The following is an 18,323-nucleotide window of genomic DNA, read 5'->3' as shown; positions in this document are numbered from 1 at the left end:
TTTACGTTATGTGCGATGCAGCTTTGAATACTAATTAATCAAAGCCTGTGGAGTAGGCGACTGTAAGAGTTCAAAAGACGTTCATAAAGCCTTGGCAATATTATTTTGTTAAGCTTGTTGAGCCGATTTTGGACTCTTACGACCGACCGCTCTCTCTTTTTGTTTCTTTCTTTCAAAAGGGCCCGATGGAGTAGTAGCCACGGGTCAACCATGGTCTATCGAGCAAGTCCACAAGCGCGCGTGTAGCGTGTGAGCCGGTTGTCCGTATTCCTGTGTATTACTGGTTGCTTTCTGTCGTCTCTTCTGGTGGGCGCGGCTGGTACCATCTTTTTTGGGTTAGTTCCCGTTGCTTGTTCCCTCCCGTTGCTTGTTCCTTCCCGATGCCTTCCACGGCGGTCCATGTTGTTTGAAAGGTACTGTTGCTTGTTGCTTTTTTTGTTAGTCTGTTGCTTCCGCCAGTGGGACTTTTCTGCCAGTGGGTTTGTTGCTTCCCACTGGTAGGCCCTTTCCTCCTACCAGTGGACCTGTTATCTCTCGCCAGTGGACCTTTTCATATAGCCGTCGGTTGCCAGTTGCCAGTTGCCAGTTGCCAGCCGCCTGTTTTACTTCCACTGGCGGGTCCATTTATCTCACTGGTAGGAGACATTTATCCCACTGGTCGGACATTTGCTTCCTGTTGCTTCCTGTTGCTTCTGCCGGGGAACCCGATGGTTCCATTTCTGCCGCAAAATTGTCGGCTATGTTGTGTCCTCAAGACACCTCGTCGAAAGCCGATAAGGCTCACCAGAAGCCCAACATGGGCGCCTGTAAAAAGGCCACATCAGCCCATAAGAGAGGCCAAAGTATGCGCCAGAGCAAAGACCAATCTGGCCCACAAGACAGGCCAATGTAAGTGTCGGGAAAAGGACCAAACTATCTCAAGACATAATCTAATTGTTTTTGTATTGTTACAATGCAGGCTCCAAGTGCGCACCAGAGAAAGGGCAAACCAGCCCACAAGAAAGGCCAAAGTATGTGCCAGAAGAAAAGGGCAAACCAGCCCACAAGAAAGGTCAAAGTATGTGCCAGAAGAAAAGGGCAAACCAGCCCACAAGAAAGGCCAAAGTATGTGCCAGAAGAAAAGGGCAAACCGCCCCACAAGAAAGGCCAAAGTATGTGCCAGAAAAAAGGACAAATTGGTCCGCAAGAAAGGCCAAAGTAGGCGCCAGAGCAAACATCAATCCGGCCCACAAGAAAGGCTAATGTAAGTGTCGGGGAAAAGGGTGAAATATATCAAGACATAGACTAATTGTTCTTTGTATTGCTACAATACAGGCTCCAAATGCGCGCAAGAGAAAAAAAGGTTTTTCAGAGACCCTCAAGGTCACTGTCAAGATTCAAAGCCAAATCAAGATAGATAGTCAAAAAAGAAAAGAAGTACAAAGAAAAAAAAATATAAAAAGAAAATGAAAAGAAAAAAAAAATACAAAAAAAAGAAAAAGCAGAAAAAAAACAACCAGAACAATATTTACCAGAGAAAAAATATGCTTACAATTATCTCTCTATCTCAGATCAAGCCCCATAGTCACTAGTACAATCTCCAAAATAGTCAAGCCAAGGTACATTGCTATGTCCAAGTCCAAGTCCAATTCCAAGTCTTTTCCAAGTCTTTTCCAAGTCCAAATTTCCAAATGTCCAAACACTGTCCAAGTACTGTTCTAGTACTAGTCCTAGCACACAAACATATACAAACAAATAGAGAAGTACACAATTAGAGAAGTAGACAAATACATACACACACAAACACACACACACACACACAAACACACACAATTTCTATTTTTCTATTTCTTTCTTACACACACACACACACACACACACACATACACACACACACACACATACACACACACACATACACATAGTCATAGCCATAGTCATAGACATACAAACATACATATACACACTTATATACATACATATATACATACAAAAGTAGAGGCGCATTTCTATCAAAGTCCAAAATCTGGGTTGTACCTCCAAGTCTCAAGGCCAAGTCGATTTCCAAAAAGGGGTCCAATGCAAAGTTCCAAAAGCAAGTTCCAAAAGAAAAACCAAAAACCAAAAACTAAATCCGAGGCCTATACTAAGTCCTGTAAAAAAAAACGGGCATATACTAAGTCCTCCACTCCTAAAGGATCAAATCCAAAAACCGAGGCGTAGACCAAAACCTATCAGAAATGATCAGGCACATTAAGTCCTCCACTCCAAAAGGATCAAAAGAAATCCGACCCTGAGGCCTATACTAAGTCCTGTCCAAAAATCACACAGGCATATACTAAGCCCTCCTCTCTCAAAAAAAAAAAAAAAAAAAAGCAAAAAAAAAAAACAAAAAAAGCAAAAAAAAAGCAAAAAAAAAAGCAAAAAAAAAAGCAAAAAAAAAAGCAAAAAAAAAAGCAAAAAAAACAAACAAAAAAAGCAAAAAAAAAAAGATGAACAAACCGGAAGAACACTGCATTGGAACCTGGACCTGGATTGAAGCAAAGCTGCGAACTGGAACAAGACTCTGGATTAAGACAAGGTATGAAATCCCTTTTTACATATATACATACAAAGCAAATGAAGTCTTTGATCAAAAACAAAAAACAAAAAAAAATGCTCAAAAAAAGAAGCTCAAAAAAAAACAGAAAGAGCAAAAGGAGCAATACCAAAACCCCCTTCTCTTATTCTTTTCAATATCAAAACCCCCTTCTCTTATTACTATTATGTGAAACTGACTGGACAAAAAAAAAGAAGTAAAAAAAAAATCAAAAAAAAAATCAAAATCAAAAATCAAAATCAAAAAGTCCAAATTATCCCCTTTACTATGTGTGCTGTGTTTGGACAAAAAAAAAAAAAAAAAAAAAAGTCCAAATTATCTTTTTTATTCTTTTCAATATCAAAATCATCCTCTTATTACTATTCCGTGAAATTGACTGGACAAAAAAAAAAGAATCAAAAAAAGAATCAAAAAAACAAGAAAAAAACAAAAAGTCCAAATTATCCCCTTTATTATTTTTCAATACCAAAATCCTCCTCCTCCTATCACTCTTAGCTTATATTGACTGGACAAAAAAAAAAGAAGAAAAAAAACGGACAAAAAAAAAGATCAAAAGAAAAATCAAATGGACCAAAAAAAAACCGACTGGACTTGACTGGAACCGACTGGACTCGACTGGACTAGCATGGCCTGGAATATCTTAGTATACTTAATTTAATTTAACCTAACTTATATTCCCCTTATAAAAATTTGAACAATAAATTTTGATCTCATTTGACTTTGATATTATCTTTATGTTTTTGTCTCTTTTTGATTTTGATCTTACATTTGTCTTTAAAAAATATTATTAATAATGTTTTTGGTACTACTATATTACACTTGAGAGCTGTCTTATTATACTTGTGTTCCTTGGTAAGGTAGACAAGGTGTATTTTCTAATGAGGCATTCATTCAAAAATATAATCCTGAATCACGATAGCCCGATATCCCGATAACATAGTAAATTGGTCAAAAGTGTACACTTAATTTGGTGGGCAAATAAAAATTCCGTCCATATTTTTGCTGTTCCAGATTTGTGTGGTGTATATTTGTCGAATTTATGTCTCTTAGTTTAAATTTTTGTATTCCAGCAGATTTGCTTTCTATTTTGAAGTTGCCACAGAATTCTTTAAATTGCCACAATTCCCCTCCAACTCTACGGTGTTTATAATATTTTGAGAACCTAAACATCCGACTTCTTTATTTGGACGTTATGGCAATTTGATTTGATTTTGCCACGGCACAACACCCACTCTATTAATAAAAAAAAGTCTATTTTTTCCTTTTATTATATGCGTTATTTCTTAAGTAGAGGTGTTGATACAAGTGATTATGAAAGAAATATAATACAAATCATAGTGTAAGAAAAAGAGAGAGATGAAGAAGATTAAGCAAAGATCACCATATTAGTTATCTGACCATTTGGCTAGCTCATTTCGAAAGGCACTGATGCGTTGTGTGAAGAACAAAAAGTAATCGAAATCAATTTCACTTTGGCTTGCCTGGATCAAACCCCAAAGACCCCAGAAAACGTGTGGTCCCATAAGCCATGTAGAGACTTCTCTTTCCAGATCTTCTGCACACAAGCTATTATCTTCCCCGGCGTCAATATAAGCCTTGCAGAACCTCAAACGCTCCTCAAGTGTAGGAAATCTGTCTGCTTGAAGTGAGGCTGGCTGATCAGAATGGTAGTCATACATCCATTCGCAAAAATGGTTTGCGATATCAAAGCCACGAGGGTTGTAACCTGAATATTCAAAGTCTACCACAACTAACTCTCCAGTCTTCTCCAGTTGAAGAATATTACCGTATTGTGTCTAGTAATTTACGCAGTTTACTTTATAAGCATATGCATTATTATACCTAAGTCAAGCAGATTCCCACTTACATCATTGTGCGCAAAAACAACAGGGCTTTGAACACGTTCTAAAATAGCCTTACACTGCAAAATTTCTTGCCCAAGCTGATCGAGGTTATAGGCATCCAAGATCTTACCCCAATCTGCGTTCTTATTTTTTAATGATGGTACCAATCCAAGAACAACACGATACCACTTGTCAATGTTGCACCACACTTCAAGTGTTTGGCTTTTCGAAGGAGGGTAGACATTGATAATATCATGAAGACGTCGAAGACAGATAGCGATCTGCTGTGAGATTATAGGTTGGTGGATTGCATCGCTGGTTAATGTGGTAGAATCCAAGTACTCTTCGAATCTGCCATTCTCAAACGTGCCAAGCAATGCTGGGCCAATCTTCAAATCTGAGAGACGTGCCAGCCAAAACAACTCCTTGGCACGATCAACGATCTGATCACAACCAATACCATACACTCTGAGCAGCATGCGTCTCTTATTTGGTGCATTTACAAAAAACACGGCACTGTAAAATAGATTCAAATATGTGAGCTTGGTCAATGGATCAAATCACGGTGATGAGTGTTGAAGGCCTACTTTGTGAGTGCACCACTAACACGATCTAGAGAGACTTTTTCAACATTATGTGCCCATTCTGGAAAAAGATTACGAATGATGTTGAGTACAGCGGCTGAAAGCTTTTCTCCTTTAAGGACACTGCGAATATAAGAATTAATATTTTGCAAGAGATATTAGATCAAGGGTTAATACTTGCGTGAGATCGATTAAAGAATTACAACTTGGGACATTGTCTTTTGTGGACTGGGTTGCGACCATACCACCATAGTTGTGGTAACCATTCGAAATATGTGACATACTGTTCTGCTGCAAGGTTTGGCGTAACACTGATATATATATATGTATATGTATATAAAAAAAGAATTCAAAAAATGCAGCTGTTCCGAATAAACACAACGTGAGCAAGAAGAGTAAGAGGAATGTCCGACAGAGGTGGGACAACAAGGGTAAAGAAGCGAGTATTGATCTTGTTTATTTGGTTCTCTTTTCACATAGGTACTCTGCATACACGTCTCTATTGTATCCAAAGTGAATGCCATCTTGTTTTGATAGATGATTTGAAGCAAGAGGTACTATGATAAGATATTACACGGTAAATATATGGTATCTTATTTACTATGATTTGCAGGTTGACTTACAAAACCAGAGCCACCATTGGTCTCCCATGACTTCGATCCAATTGGCAGACACACTCTGAAAGAATATATTACGTCCGGTAGTAGTAAATGTGTTGGGTGGCTTAACATCCTGGCCACCTTCCTTCTTTCGAGTATCTGTCCATTGTCGAAAGTTTATATTCTCGAGTGTAGTGCGGTTTATCATGGCCAGCCAAAGATGGGAGCAGGTGAATATGCCAATGAAGAACATAACAATACCAGAGCTAAACAAACAAGCAATCAAATGAAGAAAGTATCATAATTTAGTTTATAATTGAAAAAATACAAATACCAAACTTACATTATAAATATTGCTAGAGCTACACCATCAAAAGTAGACTACATAATATATATCAAGTATTATTATACATTGTCAACAGACAATATATTGAAAAATAAATTGTGCATCCGCTTACCATGCTGTTATACATAATAAAAGATGCCAATGTGGTTAAAAATATCCAAGTAGCCATTCCAGAGGTGTAGCAGATAAACTGAATAAAATATCGATAGTTCTCCAATCCTACGCATCCGTTTACCCTACAGATCCAGCTTAAATTACATACGACTTCGTACCTGATCAGAGGCTTACCATGGGCAATGGCTAAGAAAAATAAACAAATAATATACATATATGTATTTGTTAGATTATGCAACTATATAAAATAAAGACCGACTTACTGATCCATCTTTAGTACACATCTGTCACAGACTCTGCAGTGATGTGTTCTATCAGGCTTCCAAACTTGGCATATTTCACACCATTTTGGGCCACCTAGGATAGACTCGGGTACATTTGCGGTCTCCCCACCCCAGGATACTGGTGTTATTGCACTAGTATCGCTTTCTTGTTGAGAATCGTGATTAGACGAAGAATTTGCTGGAGCTGCTGATGGCTATACAGAGTAATTAAGTAAATATTAGATAATAATATACAAGTACCTGCATACACATACATACGCATACATATGGAGTGCATATATATTACACCCACACCCACACACCCAGACACTAAATCTTTTAAACTGTCTTTGAAAATATATATCAAGGATTAGGATACCTTTGGGTGACCAGGTGTATGGGATACAATACGGGCATACGAAGCTAGGAACATTATGAACCATAGGTGAAAAAAGACCAAGTAGACTATCGCCTGTGCTTTCTTCCCTATCCGTAACAAGACCACTATAGATAATACATAAGTATGATCAATCCATATCAAATATAACTAAGTAGGCTGTGATGTGACTTACGATTAACATGAATAAGGTAGCCGTAATATACAAACCCAGCTATTCCAAGAACCACCAAGATAGGCATCAAACCCCAGTCACGATGCTGACCTGGTTTTTTCCCTTTTGGAAGTGGAAGGGGATAGTCGGTAATGGCGGAAAAGAGAAAGATCGCTGGCCAGAATCGTGCATACAATGGGGAATCTGTGTGAAGACAGCAACAGGCATGAGTGTCCTTCTCATCGACTGTAGAATGACCAGTGTTAGAGCGAGAACATGGTCGGATAGGGTTGACAGAGCATCGATCTGGAGGTATATTAGACATAGAGGTATATATATATATATGTGTGTGTATGTGTGTTTGTGTGTGTGTAAGCGATAAAAAAAGGAGAGGGGGTCAAAAAGAGGTTCCTGATCGAATAAGTCGGCAGCAAGAAAGAAGAAAGAAAGGATGATTTCACCATGACAACGTTACAAGCGGACGTTTAACCAAAGTACAAATGTCAAATGCGCCGTATGCGGGCAGTGGATCCAAAAGGAAAATAAATAGAAAATATATACACATAGAATAAAATTCCAATTTCTTGGTTCGAAAGAATTCGTGTAAACCTCTTTGATCCAATATATATATGTGTGTGTTTTATTTATTATTACAATTATTGATAAGAAAAATGATAACAAATGTTCAGTTGCTAGTACGGCGCTGGATACCATAAATCGCATCGCTGTTGGCAGTAAATGTATGGTAATGGGAACCAAAAGTGACTATCCCATATAGTCAATGAACACTGGTTCGATTACTTGCGCTCCTCTTTCTTTATATTTCTCATTTTCTCATTTTTCTTCTTTTTCTATATGTCTTTTTGTCTCAACTTTAAGTTTCACTTCATGTCTATACCTGTTACTCGCTTAAGTTTGTCTGCTTCATTTTCATTAAATAAAGTACCCAAATGAGAGGCATCATTCAATAGTTGGTAAGCAACTCGAGCCTCTCTTGCGGTTTCTTCAGGACTGGCAGTACTCTGTAAACGAGTGTAGGATCAGTAAGCCTTTTTATTATAAGTAAATATAAATAGATCATGTTAATCAAGGAATTACATTGATCACTTTTCCATTGTCTACTGATGCAGAAAAAGACGACAGATGGCCTGGTAGGGAAGACAGAGCATCAAAATTGGCATCACTCATCTCACACGTCGTAAGATTCTATGCAGGACGCTCGGCTTTGGTCTTTAAATGGCCCCTATGCAGAATGATGACGTTGTCGCGAGTGTTTGATCTCCGCATTCAAAACATCCTCTTTCCTTTCACTTTTCACGTTCCAACACAAACATACTCTTTCATTAAATCATGGTATGAATCGCTCACTCATTAAGCCGGTTAATGTCTGATTTTTAAAAACCTAACACGATATTTGATTTGATAGGGTGCTGTCAGCCGTTATCCTTACCCAAAGCAAGTCTGGTAAGTCCCCAGTAAAACAAAATACACAATTCAAACCAGAAAATAACAAGCCGATATCGATATCGATATCAATATAAATATCAATAATAATATAATTATAATAATTAAAGGTCCCCCGCTGGTGGTTGGTGGGCACAGCCTAAGACATGGAAGTCCAACACTGCAATTGCTGCCCTTGGCATGATCGTTACCCTCGGTGCCGTCTGGAGTGTCTCTGCTGAGAAGGAGGTATGTTGTATAAATACAACAGTATTTGTGCATACATAATTACTGACTATTGTTTACAGAAACGCTACCAGCAACCTAAGCGTTGGATCCCTTCTATGCTGGCAAGTATCTTATATTTACTTTTTTAATTAATTGATAAGTCTGAGAATCTTCCGTAGCATACCAATTAACAAATATGTGCATCATTTTATTTATTAGTGGGCTAAACAGTACAGAAACCAAGATAACTAGGTGTGTGCATGTGTTTGCGTGTGTGTATGTTCCATCAATCTACATTATACTTCCTGGCAATAAAAGTGGTAACCCCAAAAAAAATAAAACCTCAATCAGAAAGCAAATGGATAGTGTATATTACCAAAGTGGATGAGCAAAGGAAGAAGAAGATGAAGAAAAGTGAAAAAGAGACCATATACTATTTATTAGCAGTTACGCTGTACTGCTATTTTCTCTGGCGCTATTTGAATGTAGCCCACTCTCCCCATTCGTCTTCTTCTTTGACGGGTTGCTTAGATGCCGTAGTAGAAGTATCGGCTACCTCCCACGTTGATGGCCAGTCGTCGTGTTGAGAGCTGGATGCGAAGTCACCAAAATCATCGCTGGCATTTGTTTCAAGGGGTGCAGCCAGGAAATCCCCGAATTCAAAATCAATTTTTGTTTCGGATGCTTTAGTGCCTGACTGCAAAGTACGGTTTTGTACAGCTTTATGTGTCATCACATTATAAGCAGTATTGTTTAAAGAGGTTTCTTTTTTGTGAATAATGGCGTTGTGGGTCGTTTGAAACGGCTGCATTGAAGGAACGGGATAAGAATGTTCAGTAGGCTGGGTTTGTTTAGTTGGTTGAATAAAATCGTTTGACCAGAAATCATCCATTAGTGATGGTTGATTTTTATTGATTTCCTGTGTTGTTCGGATTGGTTGGGTTGACTCAATTGCCCAAAAGTCGTCTACTGGTATAAGCGATTGAATGGGCATTGTTGATCGAGTCTCTGCTGGCGATTTTGATGGTTGAAGGGGTTTATTTGACCAAAAATCTTCCAGTGGTAAGATTGGTCGAGGAGGTTTAGTCGTCTCAGTCTGCACGGGTTTATCTGATAAGAATTGATCCATTGACTTGATTGAATTTATCTGGGTAGGTGAACCAACGAGTGAACCTCGATTACTTGTGTTATCCATGTGGACAGGGGAAAGGATGATGGATGAAGTAGGAGAGGTAGGATAAGTTTGCTTTGGACTAACAGATAAACTTGGAGAGTTCCAAAGTGACAAGAGTTCGGTTGGCATGGTGTGTCTGTGTTGGACATTTTTGTCTGGTTGCTCTTGAGTATTTTTTGAGGGCTTCATAGGAACCAGAGGAGTGAGAGATGAGAAGAATGGCCGAGTAGGGCTGTTGACAGGTACAGAATCAGTAAAGTCAAGGATGTCCATACTATTACTCTGAGGCCGATGAGGGTTCATGTTTGAGTGCGTCGCAACTTTAGATTGGTTAAGTTGAGAAAGAAACGAATTATCATCAGAAGATAGCCAGTCAGTCGCTATAGTACTAGACCGCTTGGGTGGAGTGTGTAGATTGCGTGAATTGTTTGAACCTAGATTAGATGCACTATTGCTTCTTCCGTGTGTTGATGCCGTAGATATAGATGATGCAGCTTTTATGTGCTGCCGATCAAAGCTTGCCTTGGGTGTACATGGTTGAGACAAGCAGCTCTGGTTTAAAGGATGTTGCTGAGGAAATGATAGTTGTGGGGAAGCCGGTGATTTTGGTAATGATGTCGTTGACAATCGGGGCAAAAGCTTGGAAAAAGAAAACCCAAAGCCTGCAGAAGACGGCTTTACAGAAGCTGGACTTTGGACTGGACTAGGAACCTAAAGTGATTATTAATAAATTATCCGTATAATAGCTCTTGCTGCTATATATTTACTTGATGAACAGGGGGATTAGCTGTAGAAGCTGAAAAGTATTTCTTCTCCTCAGTCGGTTCATCGGTTGTAATCCGAAGCATGGAAGGTATTACTGCTATTTCGGACTATATAAAATATACGTTTATGTTAATAAGTAATATTACATCATACCTTCCTTTCTGGCATACCTTTTCTCGCTTACAATGAAGTGCTTCAAGGTACATACTCTCGGTCTTAGAATTTGACCATTTGACTCTTGGGATACCAGTATCATTATCCATGCAATGTGTAACGGTTGTCCATGTTAATCGCGAATGTAATGATCTGTGATATCAAATATAGGTTTAATATTTAGACACTATTTAGCCATCTTTTAGGTAACATACTCATCAGCCTCCACTAAAACAAGATGCTTGATACTTTTTGGTGCATTCGCTGTGTAATTCTTCAGCTCTGGAATATCATTCATTGCATTTAATACAGGTTTCCACATTTCTACTGCTTCCTCTATGCTTATAAAAATAGGCCGATACTTTATCAGAATAAGTTAATAAATGCACTACTCATAATGAGACTTACAAATATGCTTTACTTACGTTGTAATGGTCAAAGTGAGCGAGCTCCTCAGGAGGTACATGTGTTTTTTGAGATGTACGTGCCCCGAGTGTTGTGTCTATCCTTAAGGCCGGAGGCTTATTTTCTGGAATTTTAAGCATATCATCAAAATTCTTAAAGTCTTCATCTTCTTTTGATGCTTCAAGCTCTTCGAAAGAATCAAAAGAATCAAAGTCGTTGAAATCATCGAAATCCTCAAAATCACCAAATGCGTCAAGCTCATCCACGTTTGTTTTCTCTGGCGTTTTGATACTTTTGTCAGTTAAAGAATGGCTTGAATGATCGGTTTCTTGGCTATTTTTGTCTATTATTATGTTTTCTAGACATAAACTTGTTTCATGTATTGAAGACCCTTCCAAAACGTCTGATGAAATATCTGGCAGATCTGGACTTTCTAATTTATCCAATTGAGATTCTTTGGGACTAGTTGTAAACGGTTGTACAGAAACATGCTCAGTTTCCGGGCAAGAAAAATTGTCAGAACTTTGTTTTCGATCAGTATCTTGGTACTCATAAATCTCGTTTGTAGCGTCTTCCTGTTGAATTTGTTCCAGAAAATCTGGCTCATGAATATCCTCATTTTGTGAGGCACCATCATGGTCTGTTGTGTCAATAAGATCCTCCGATTGTGTCGGGTTCTTTTCGCTTGTATCCAATACAATTGATCCAAATTTTGGGTCCACTTGTGAGTCCAATACCTCAGGCTCCTTTGAAATTGGTGGATTCTCTATAATCGTTTCAGGCATATCAAAAGAACTACTTATAGAGACTTGTTTATCGTCAGAGTAAACATCAAGCAAGTTATCGGACCCTGAATTTCCTATCCATGGGGTGGTGGGCTGTGCAGAGGCTGAGGCTGAGGATAGGCTAGTATGTGAATGCGAGGTGGTTAGACAAGGTTGCGGCACGGTCTTATCGGAAGAAGTGGCTGCCGGTTTTGGAGTAGGTTGAGAAGATCTTGGGGACGAGTTAAAAAAATCATTAAAGTCGTTCATGACCGGTGTAATCTTCTTTCCATTAGCTTTTGGCGAGCCATTCCATTTGGAGAATGACCCATCCTCGGTAATATCACCGCCAGAAGCAAATGATCTCCAATCATCCTGAAGTTGAATTGTCGACATGAAGCTCTATTTCTGCACATTAAAGAACAAAAGCCAACGAACTTCCCAAAATAGCTGTGTCGGGGCTACGTCATGAAGCCGTCCTCCCTCAGCGGGGCTCAGGCACTCCTTTCTTTTTACGGGAAAAAAAGGTGTAAAAATAGACTCTTTTTCTCTTTTTCTCTCTCTTTCTCTCTTTCTCCTTTTAGTCTTTGTCTTTTTCTCCTTTCTCTTGTCAAGATGGCAGCAACAACCTACCAAAGAGTAGGGGGGAACGGAGAACTCGGGAGCCTCCTGTTTAAGTACAAGCTCGCAAAAGCACTGACATTTGTTAGTCTGGTAGCTATTGTCTTGATGGCAATAGGATCTTTAGTTTATCCTGGTAACAATTCACTGCTTATCTATCCAGAAACATTCAACTAAAATATTTCTTAGGAGGATCCATCAAACAAGATTACGATGACTACACAAACAACCGATCTCCGGGATCTTCAAACCTCCCGACCGAAGAAGCTGTTGATTACGGAGGCATCAAGACTACTGGCAAATGTGAATTGCCAAGAAAAATTACCATTGCACCCAGTGGGGACGAAACATATAGCCCACCTCCGACTGATGCAAGCTTACTGAAAGCAATTAGCTTTGTTACCAAATCTGAATATGAAGATTACTGCCAGCAATGGGATCCCGCTACTGGATTCACTGATGCTGAACCTTACAACACTCGTGGCGAATGTGGAACTTGGCAAGAAAAATACACTGCACTTCATAAGCACAGATTGGAACAACTAGAGCTTATCAAATCTGGAGATTTACAAGGTTTTACAGACTCTGATAGACCAACCTACATCTCCTATGTTTGTAAAGAAGTTCCTGCTAATAGCAATCGCGGTTGTGGTGGACTGGCTGATCGTATGAGCGGTAAGTAAAAAAAAAGAAGGTAAATCTTTTTGCAAAGGTTACTCAAACACCGAATGACATTTTAGGCATGATCTCCACCTTTTTCTTTGCTCTCATTACGGATCGTGCCTATCTGGCTAATTGGGCTGAGGGAAATCCCATTCCCCTCGAGCTTCTGTTTGACAGACCTAATGTCGACTGGAGCTTCGACCCTAAGGAGATATCTAATCTGTTTACCGGGGAAAAAGATTCTTTGTTGGGTATGGAACAGGTCGATTTGCTCAATCAGAAATATCCCGGTATGGGTTCAATTATGTTCCGTGATGGACCTACACAGGACTTTAATGCGCTATGGAACGCTTCTGTAAGTGTTAATAGAGACCTTGGGAATCCGAAAGTTTATATTAAGTGTCCCCATATTTTTAGTATATTGAAGTCAGATCCAACCGAGGTTATATTGTTCGTACTTTCCAGATGTCAAGTGTCTACCCTGAGAGGCTAGAGAGTATTGGCTTGACTAAAGAAAACGCCTTTGGTTGCTTGGCTGACTACATGTTCCGCCCTACAGTCGGTAGCAGGCGGTTCCTCAATGCTTACAAGCAAATGTTTGAAATGAATAGCATTTTGAGTATTGGACTGCAGGTAAGAATTAATCAATGCAGCTGGCAAGAGAGAGAGAGAGAGAGATAACACGATAAATTAACTTTTTATCAAGATCCGTACAGATGATAATGCCTTAGCAAACCCTCAACACGATGATAACAGTCTTGAGAAATGGAACCACTTTATGATATGTGCCAACCAATTGGCTAGTGTTCACAAACAACCCCATCACAAGCGAGTAGTTTACTTCCTAGTTACAGACTCTCTGAAGTTACGTGACGAATTTGTGTCAATGAATGAAGACCCCGCTCTTGCTGAGAAATATATTGGCACAGGCCACAAAGACACTACTACGGTGATAAGCGGGCTACCAATTGAACATATTGAACCTGCTCAAATCGCAAAATATATTGATGTTGAAATCCCCAAAGAAATCAACCGCGCACGCATGACTCCTGGTGTAAGCAGTGCTTTGATGGAGAACTGGATGCTTGGTTATACAAACTATCGCGTGATTAGTCCTCAAGGCTACGGAAAGCTTGCTGCATTCCATTCTAAGTCAGACAACAGCACTGTCGCGATGCCAAGAGTAAGTTTGAGAATGTTAATGTATATCTATTTAGTAAATGTTTGTATACTAATACACTAGAAAATATATATAGTTCAGACAAAGGGATCGTGCACCAGATTGCACAAAGCCTGGCGCATTGGTTAAATATGACTGGCTCAGTACTCAATGGAGTCTGGGATAAAGAGATTATAATATCGATATATCTTTAATGTTACTCGTATATCTCTTTCGCTTATTTGCTTTCTTAACTGTATTTTTTTTACAGATACACACATACATACATTTTATATATAGACATGAACCAAATGATTTAATACGATTCTTGTAATAGCTTGTAAAATTATAAAGTACATGCATTGCATTGCGTTTTAATTGATTGAATATTTTTGAAAAACAAACAACCGAATAAACAAATAAAAAGAAAACATTTAGTAAATAATGAATAATATAACTGTATTTTTTACACAGAGAAGGCTGTAGCAGCTATGGCTAATTTTGTTTTAGATTTAGTAATAGACGGAAAGCTTCAAATAAAGAGTATATTAATGTACTTCCAGTCTTGTATCATATTGTCCTGGCCATCACATTTGTTTTTTATGTATATTGAGACATTCCCGCTACAATTTTCATATTTTATTTCATTTCTTAATAGAAAAGCATGTATTTTTACTCCAGGTTTCTGGTTAATTTGTTCATTATATATGTATATGGGTCCAGATCTTTATTCACGAGGATGGCATACTACTAACGGATATATAGTATACATACAACGGAAGATCCCCAATACGGAAGGTCGATCGTTATTTCGTCTCCAATTATATTGTGCGAATAATCCTCAACATCTAAATTACATAGCTCCGATAGTATATTGTAACCAAGGTAGCTGTCAATAGCTTTTATTTGTATGCCATAATTATCTTTGTACTCAACCGATCATAAAGTACACTATAGAATAATTGCTCAATATATTAATATATTCCGTTACTTTAACGAACACCAGCATATGTAGAAAGGTATAAATATAAAGTTAAGCTTTGAACTAAAAGAATTTTTAAGTATATAGAACACTTTAAATTATTTAAGCACACAAGGACACACATAATAGATGAAGAATTTGGTTGAATGTAAAAAGTACTAACATGAATTTTTGGATCCATCAATGACATGTCGCTATTCCAGGCGGAGCAGCTTAGTGTCTTACTCAGGGTATTTTGGCCATTCACATTCTAGAAAAGGAATGTGTGGCAAAAACAAAGAAAAATGAAAGGGTAAAATGAAGAGGGCCCTTGGTTATAAACAGCTACAGAGTGGCTTGTTTGTGGCTGGTATATATAATACACTCATATGATATCAAGTACATTCAACATGTGTAAGAATTGCTATCCTAAAGGTATATAAAAAATCCCATAAATTTATGCATTCATGTGGAAGACAAAAGCAAAATTATGAGCGGGATTTAAATACAACAATTCAAGTACTTCTTTACAAGAAATTATCAAATACTATAAAATATAGAGTTATATTTGTCATCTTTTTTTTATATATACCTCTGATATGAACAATTACTTTCACGTGTATTCTTACAAATAATAAAATTGAATACGCGGTGTTAGGAGGTTAATTTAAACCAAGTATAATCAAAACCTCAGTATTTAATACTTCAAAACACAACGACTGATTTGTCCCTGAACTATAATATATATATATATATATACAAGAGGTAGAATGTGTATAATGCAAGTATACTAAATATCAAGTAAAAATAATACGTTTACTATAATTAAGTTCTAGCATCTAGCATTATCTTAAAAAATATCAAATTTATTAAAAAAAATACAGTGTATTAAATTTCTATATATACACTATATAAATGAGAGGTGATATAAAAAAAACAATATAAGGTTTATAAATTCTGTTGTAGATATATGTAGTGTCAATATCCCTTAGTCTAGTTGGCTAGACTATCATTCCCTCTGACAGTAACTAAGCTAGTATTTGTGAACTTTTGCTAGGTGTATGTGTAATACAACTCTAAATCTACATACTAAAATATTCAGTTTAATATACAATCTGAATTATATGCGTATAAATATAGGTAAAAATAACCCTTCAACTGTTTTTTTTTGGAGAGATACTTGAGGACAAACAATAAAATAATATCACACAATATGATGCCAAATATTCGATGTAAAAGTGGGTATGAATATAACATTCTTACTGGAGAAAAATCGCTTTAATATACATTATCTGTTTATGTAGTCTCAAAACACTCATCTAAAAAAATACAGATAGTCTCAATTTTGAGTAAAAGTACTATAATACTTGATACAAGCTATTTTGAGCAGGCGTTTATTATATATACGTATACTTTAAATATTAATCGTATACCTTTCAAAGTAGTAAATCTACTTTGAAGAGTAAAGCTTCGGATTCCACTAAAATACGGCCACCAAAACTTTTATTCATTGAATCTTAGAAAAGTTACAGTAAATTTGTTTTCAAAAATATGCGTAATCAAATGAGTGTTTATTTGGTGTAATAAAAACAAGTTAAATAATATACGCGTGTATACTAACTAATTCGTCTTAATAATCACGAAATTTACATCTTACCGAGTAACAGATTTGAAAGTATTTTTATAGATATATTTTATATTTAATTCAAATACAATATTAACGATTTTTATTTTGATGACAGTTTCAGGTTAGACAAGGCAAAAATAATGTTAGATTTGTAATGCTTTTTATTTACAAAGATAACAAGTTCATACTCATAAAAAAAACATTATAAATATTCAAATAAATCCTAGTACCTTGTAGTCTTGAAATTTTTATCCTTAAAGCCGAGTTTTTTAGGCGACAATGTTTATTACGCTATTTATACACGTACATGATAAATAATGTCACATTGAATATAGTCTTCCATCTTTATGTGTGAGGGTTATTTGAAAATTAAATTGAAATATATATCTTGCTGAATATATTTGGTACAGATCTGAGCCTGTCACAGCTCCATACAAACAAAAAATATTTGGTACAGTGAGAACGGTAAATATTGTCACTTTGCCAAAAGTAATTGTCCCCAAAGTAAAATCGATTTGTCAACAAATAAAAAATTAAATGGTCTTTTACAGAAATATACTTGTCAATTGCAATATAAGTTTTCGATGAATATAGTGTTTCTTTAGACAATTAGAATATTTAGGATGAGGTTTTATTATAACAATCAATTTTTACTTGGGGACAATTACTTTTGGCAAAGTGTCATTTGTTTTTTTTTTTAGTAACGAACAATTAATTTTCGCAAACTGACAATATTTACCGTTCTCACTGTATTTCAAAAAATACCCAAAATAATATCAAAGTATTATAAGAACAATAAAAGAAAGGAAAATTGATTGAGAATGCAACTAAAAAAGTGTTTTTATAGCCTATCAGAATCTATACGCAAACACGAATTTTAAGATTTTTACTCTTTTTTTTGCTACTTTTTTTGTTAGCAGATGTGTGTACGTGTTTAAGCTCTACAGAACCACATTATCAAATTATCAAGGCATATTATAAGAAGCTATTTACACTTTTTTATTGCCACCTGATTATAATATTTACGAAAAGGTACCAACTTTTTCGTCTATAGTTAGAGAGGGTATTATTATGTCTCTTTTATAGACTTCTTAGAATCTTTTTCCATAATAAGGTCTTTTAGCCACTTTATCTCACGTTCAAGAGCAACTATACGATTTTGAAGCTTCTCTGCTGACTCTGTTTTTTCATCCAATGTTTTTTGGAGAAATTGCTCGCGTATCTTCTTCTTGACACGGAAGCGCGCACTAGCGGCCGTATTTCGGCGGCGCTTGTCGATCTTGTTTGGTTCCTGAGTTTCTTGACTTTGGTTTGAATCATCTTCAGAATTATTATTCGCTTCGTCTTCTTCATTAATATCAGTGCTAGAACTTGCACTGATACTAGGAAAGTGTGCAAGTGAGCTTTGAGTTGATAGCCCATCTTGCAAATATAAAATATTCATTGGGTTCTGTCTAATCTCTGTAGGAGAACAAGGTAAA

General features: G+C 37.0%; 7 protein-coding genes across 7 annotated transcripts; 3 read left to right on the top strand and 4 right to left on the bottom strand.

The window, feature by feature from the left end:
* Positions 1-380: 380 nt before the first annotated feature.
* Positions 381-1,396, top strand: PHYBLDRAFT_144321 (hypothetical protein; the record flags this gene model as incomplete). The annotated part of the gene is made up of 4 exons (XM_018431191.1): positions 381-395; positions 443-888; positions 959-1,243; positions 1,315-1,396. The coding sequence occupies 4 exons, from the start codon at positions 381-383 to the stop codon at positions 1,394-1,396; spliced, it is 828 nt and encodes a 275-aa protein (XP_018293010.1).
* Positions 1,397-3,963: 2,567 nt separating this feature from the next.
* On the bottom strand, positions 3,964-4,907 carry PHYBLDRAFT_111254 (hypothetical protein; the record flags this gene model as incomplete). Its single annotated transcript, XM_018428202.1, has 2 exons — positions 3,964-4,374; positions 4,446-4,907. Coding segments are annotated over 2 exons (873 nt in total), but the record flags the coding sequence as incomplete, so codon positions are not given.
* A 2,542-nt stretch (positions 4,908-7,449) lies between these two features.
* Positions 7,450-8,068, bottom strand: PHYBLDRAFT_158554 (hypothetical protein; the record flags this gene model as incomplete). The annotated part of the gene is made up of 3 exons (XM_018433812.1): positions 7,450-7,644; positions 7,778-7,901; positions 7,978-8,068. Coding segments are annotated over 3 exons (295 nt in total), but the record flags the coding sequence as incomplete, so codon positions are not given.
* Positions 8,069-8,305: 237 nt separating this feature from the next.
* PHYBLDRAFT_111450 (hypothetical protein) lies at positions 8,306-8,610 on the top strand (the record flags this gene model as incomplete). Its single annotated transcript, XM_018428218.1, has 2 exons — positions 8,306-8,343; positions 8,454-8,610. Coding segments are annotated over 2 exons (195 nt in total), but the record flags the coding sequence as incomplete, so codon positions are not given.
* A 415-nt stretch (positions 8,611-9,025) lies between these two features.
* On the bottom strand, positions 9,026-12,207 carry PHYBLDRAFT_144317 (hypothetical protein; the record flags this gene model as incomplete). The annotated part of the gene is made up of 5 exons (XM_018431190.1): positions 9,026-10,435; positions 10,492-10,596; positions 10,660-10,795; positions 10,858-11,003; positions 11,068-12,207. 5 exons carry the CDS (start codon positions 12,205-12,207, stop codon positions 9,026-9,028), a joined length of 2,937 nt encoding a protein of 978 aa, XP_018293006.1.
* Positions 12,208-12,367: 160 nt separating this feature from the next.
* PHYBLDRAFT_186592 (hypothetical protein) lies at positions 12,368-14,701 on the top strand. Its single transcript, XM_018439260.1, has 6 exons — positions 12,368-12,568; positions 12,622-13,107; positions 13,173-13,450; positions 13,513-13,728; positions 13,802-14,278; positions 14,352-14,701. The coding sequence occupies exons 1-6, from the start codon at positions 12,427-12,429 to the stop codon at positions 14,439-14,441; spliced, it is 1,689 nt and encodes a 562-aa protein (XP_018293005.1). The 5' UTR covers positions 12,368-12,426; the 3' UTR covers positions 14,442-14,701.
* Positions 14,702-17,947: 3,246 nt separating this feature from the next.
* Positions 17,948-18,118, bottom strand: PHYBLDRAFT_103966 (basic-leucine zipper transcription factor; the record flags this gene model as incomplete). Its single annotated transcript, XM_018427800.1, has 1 exon — positions 17,948-18,118. A coding segment is annotated over one exon (171 nt), but the record flags the coding sequence as incomplete, so codon positions are not given.
* Positions 18,119-18,323: the final 205 nt, after the last annotated feature.

The sequence above is a fragment of the Phycomyces blakesleeanus genome, assembly GCF_001638985.1.
Source record: "Phycomyces blakesleeanus NRRL 1555(-) unplaced genomic scaffold PHYBLscaffold_8, whole genome shotgun sequence".
Lineage (NCBI taxonomy): Eukaryota > Fungi > Mucoromycota > Mucoromycetes > Mucorales > Phycomycetaceae > Phycomyces > Phycomyces blakesleeanus.
The sequence above is the reverse complement of the archived record's forward strand: the minus strand, read 5'-3'. Positions and strand labels throughout refer to the sequence as shown.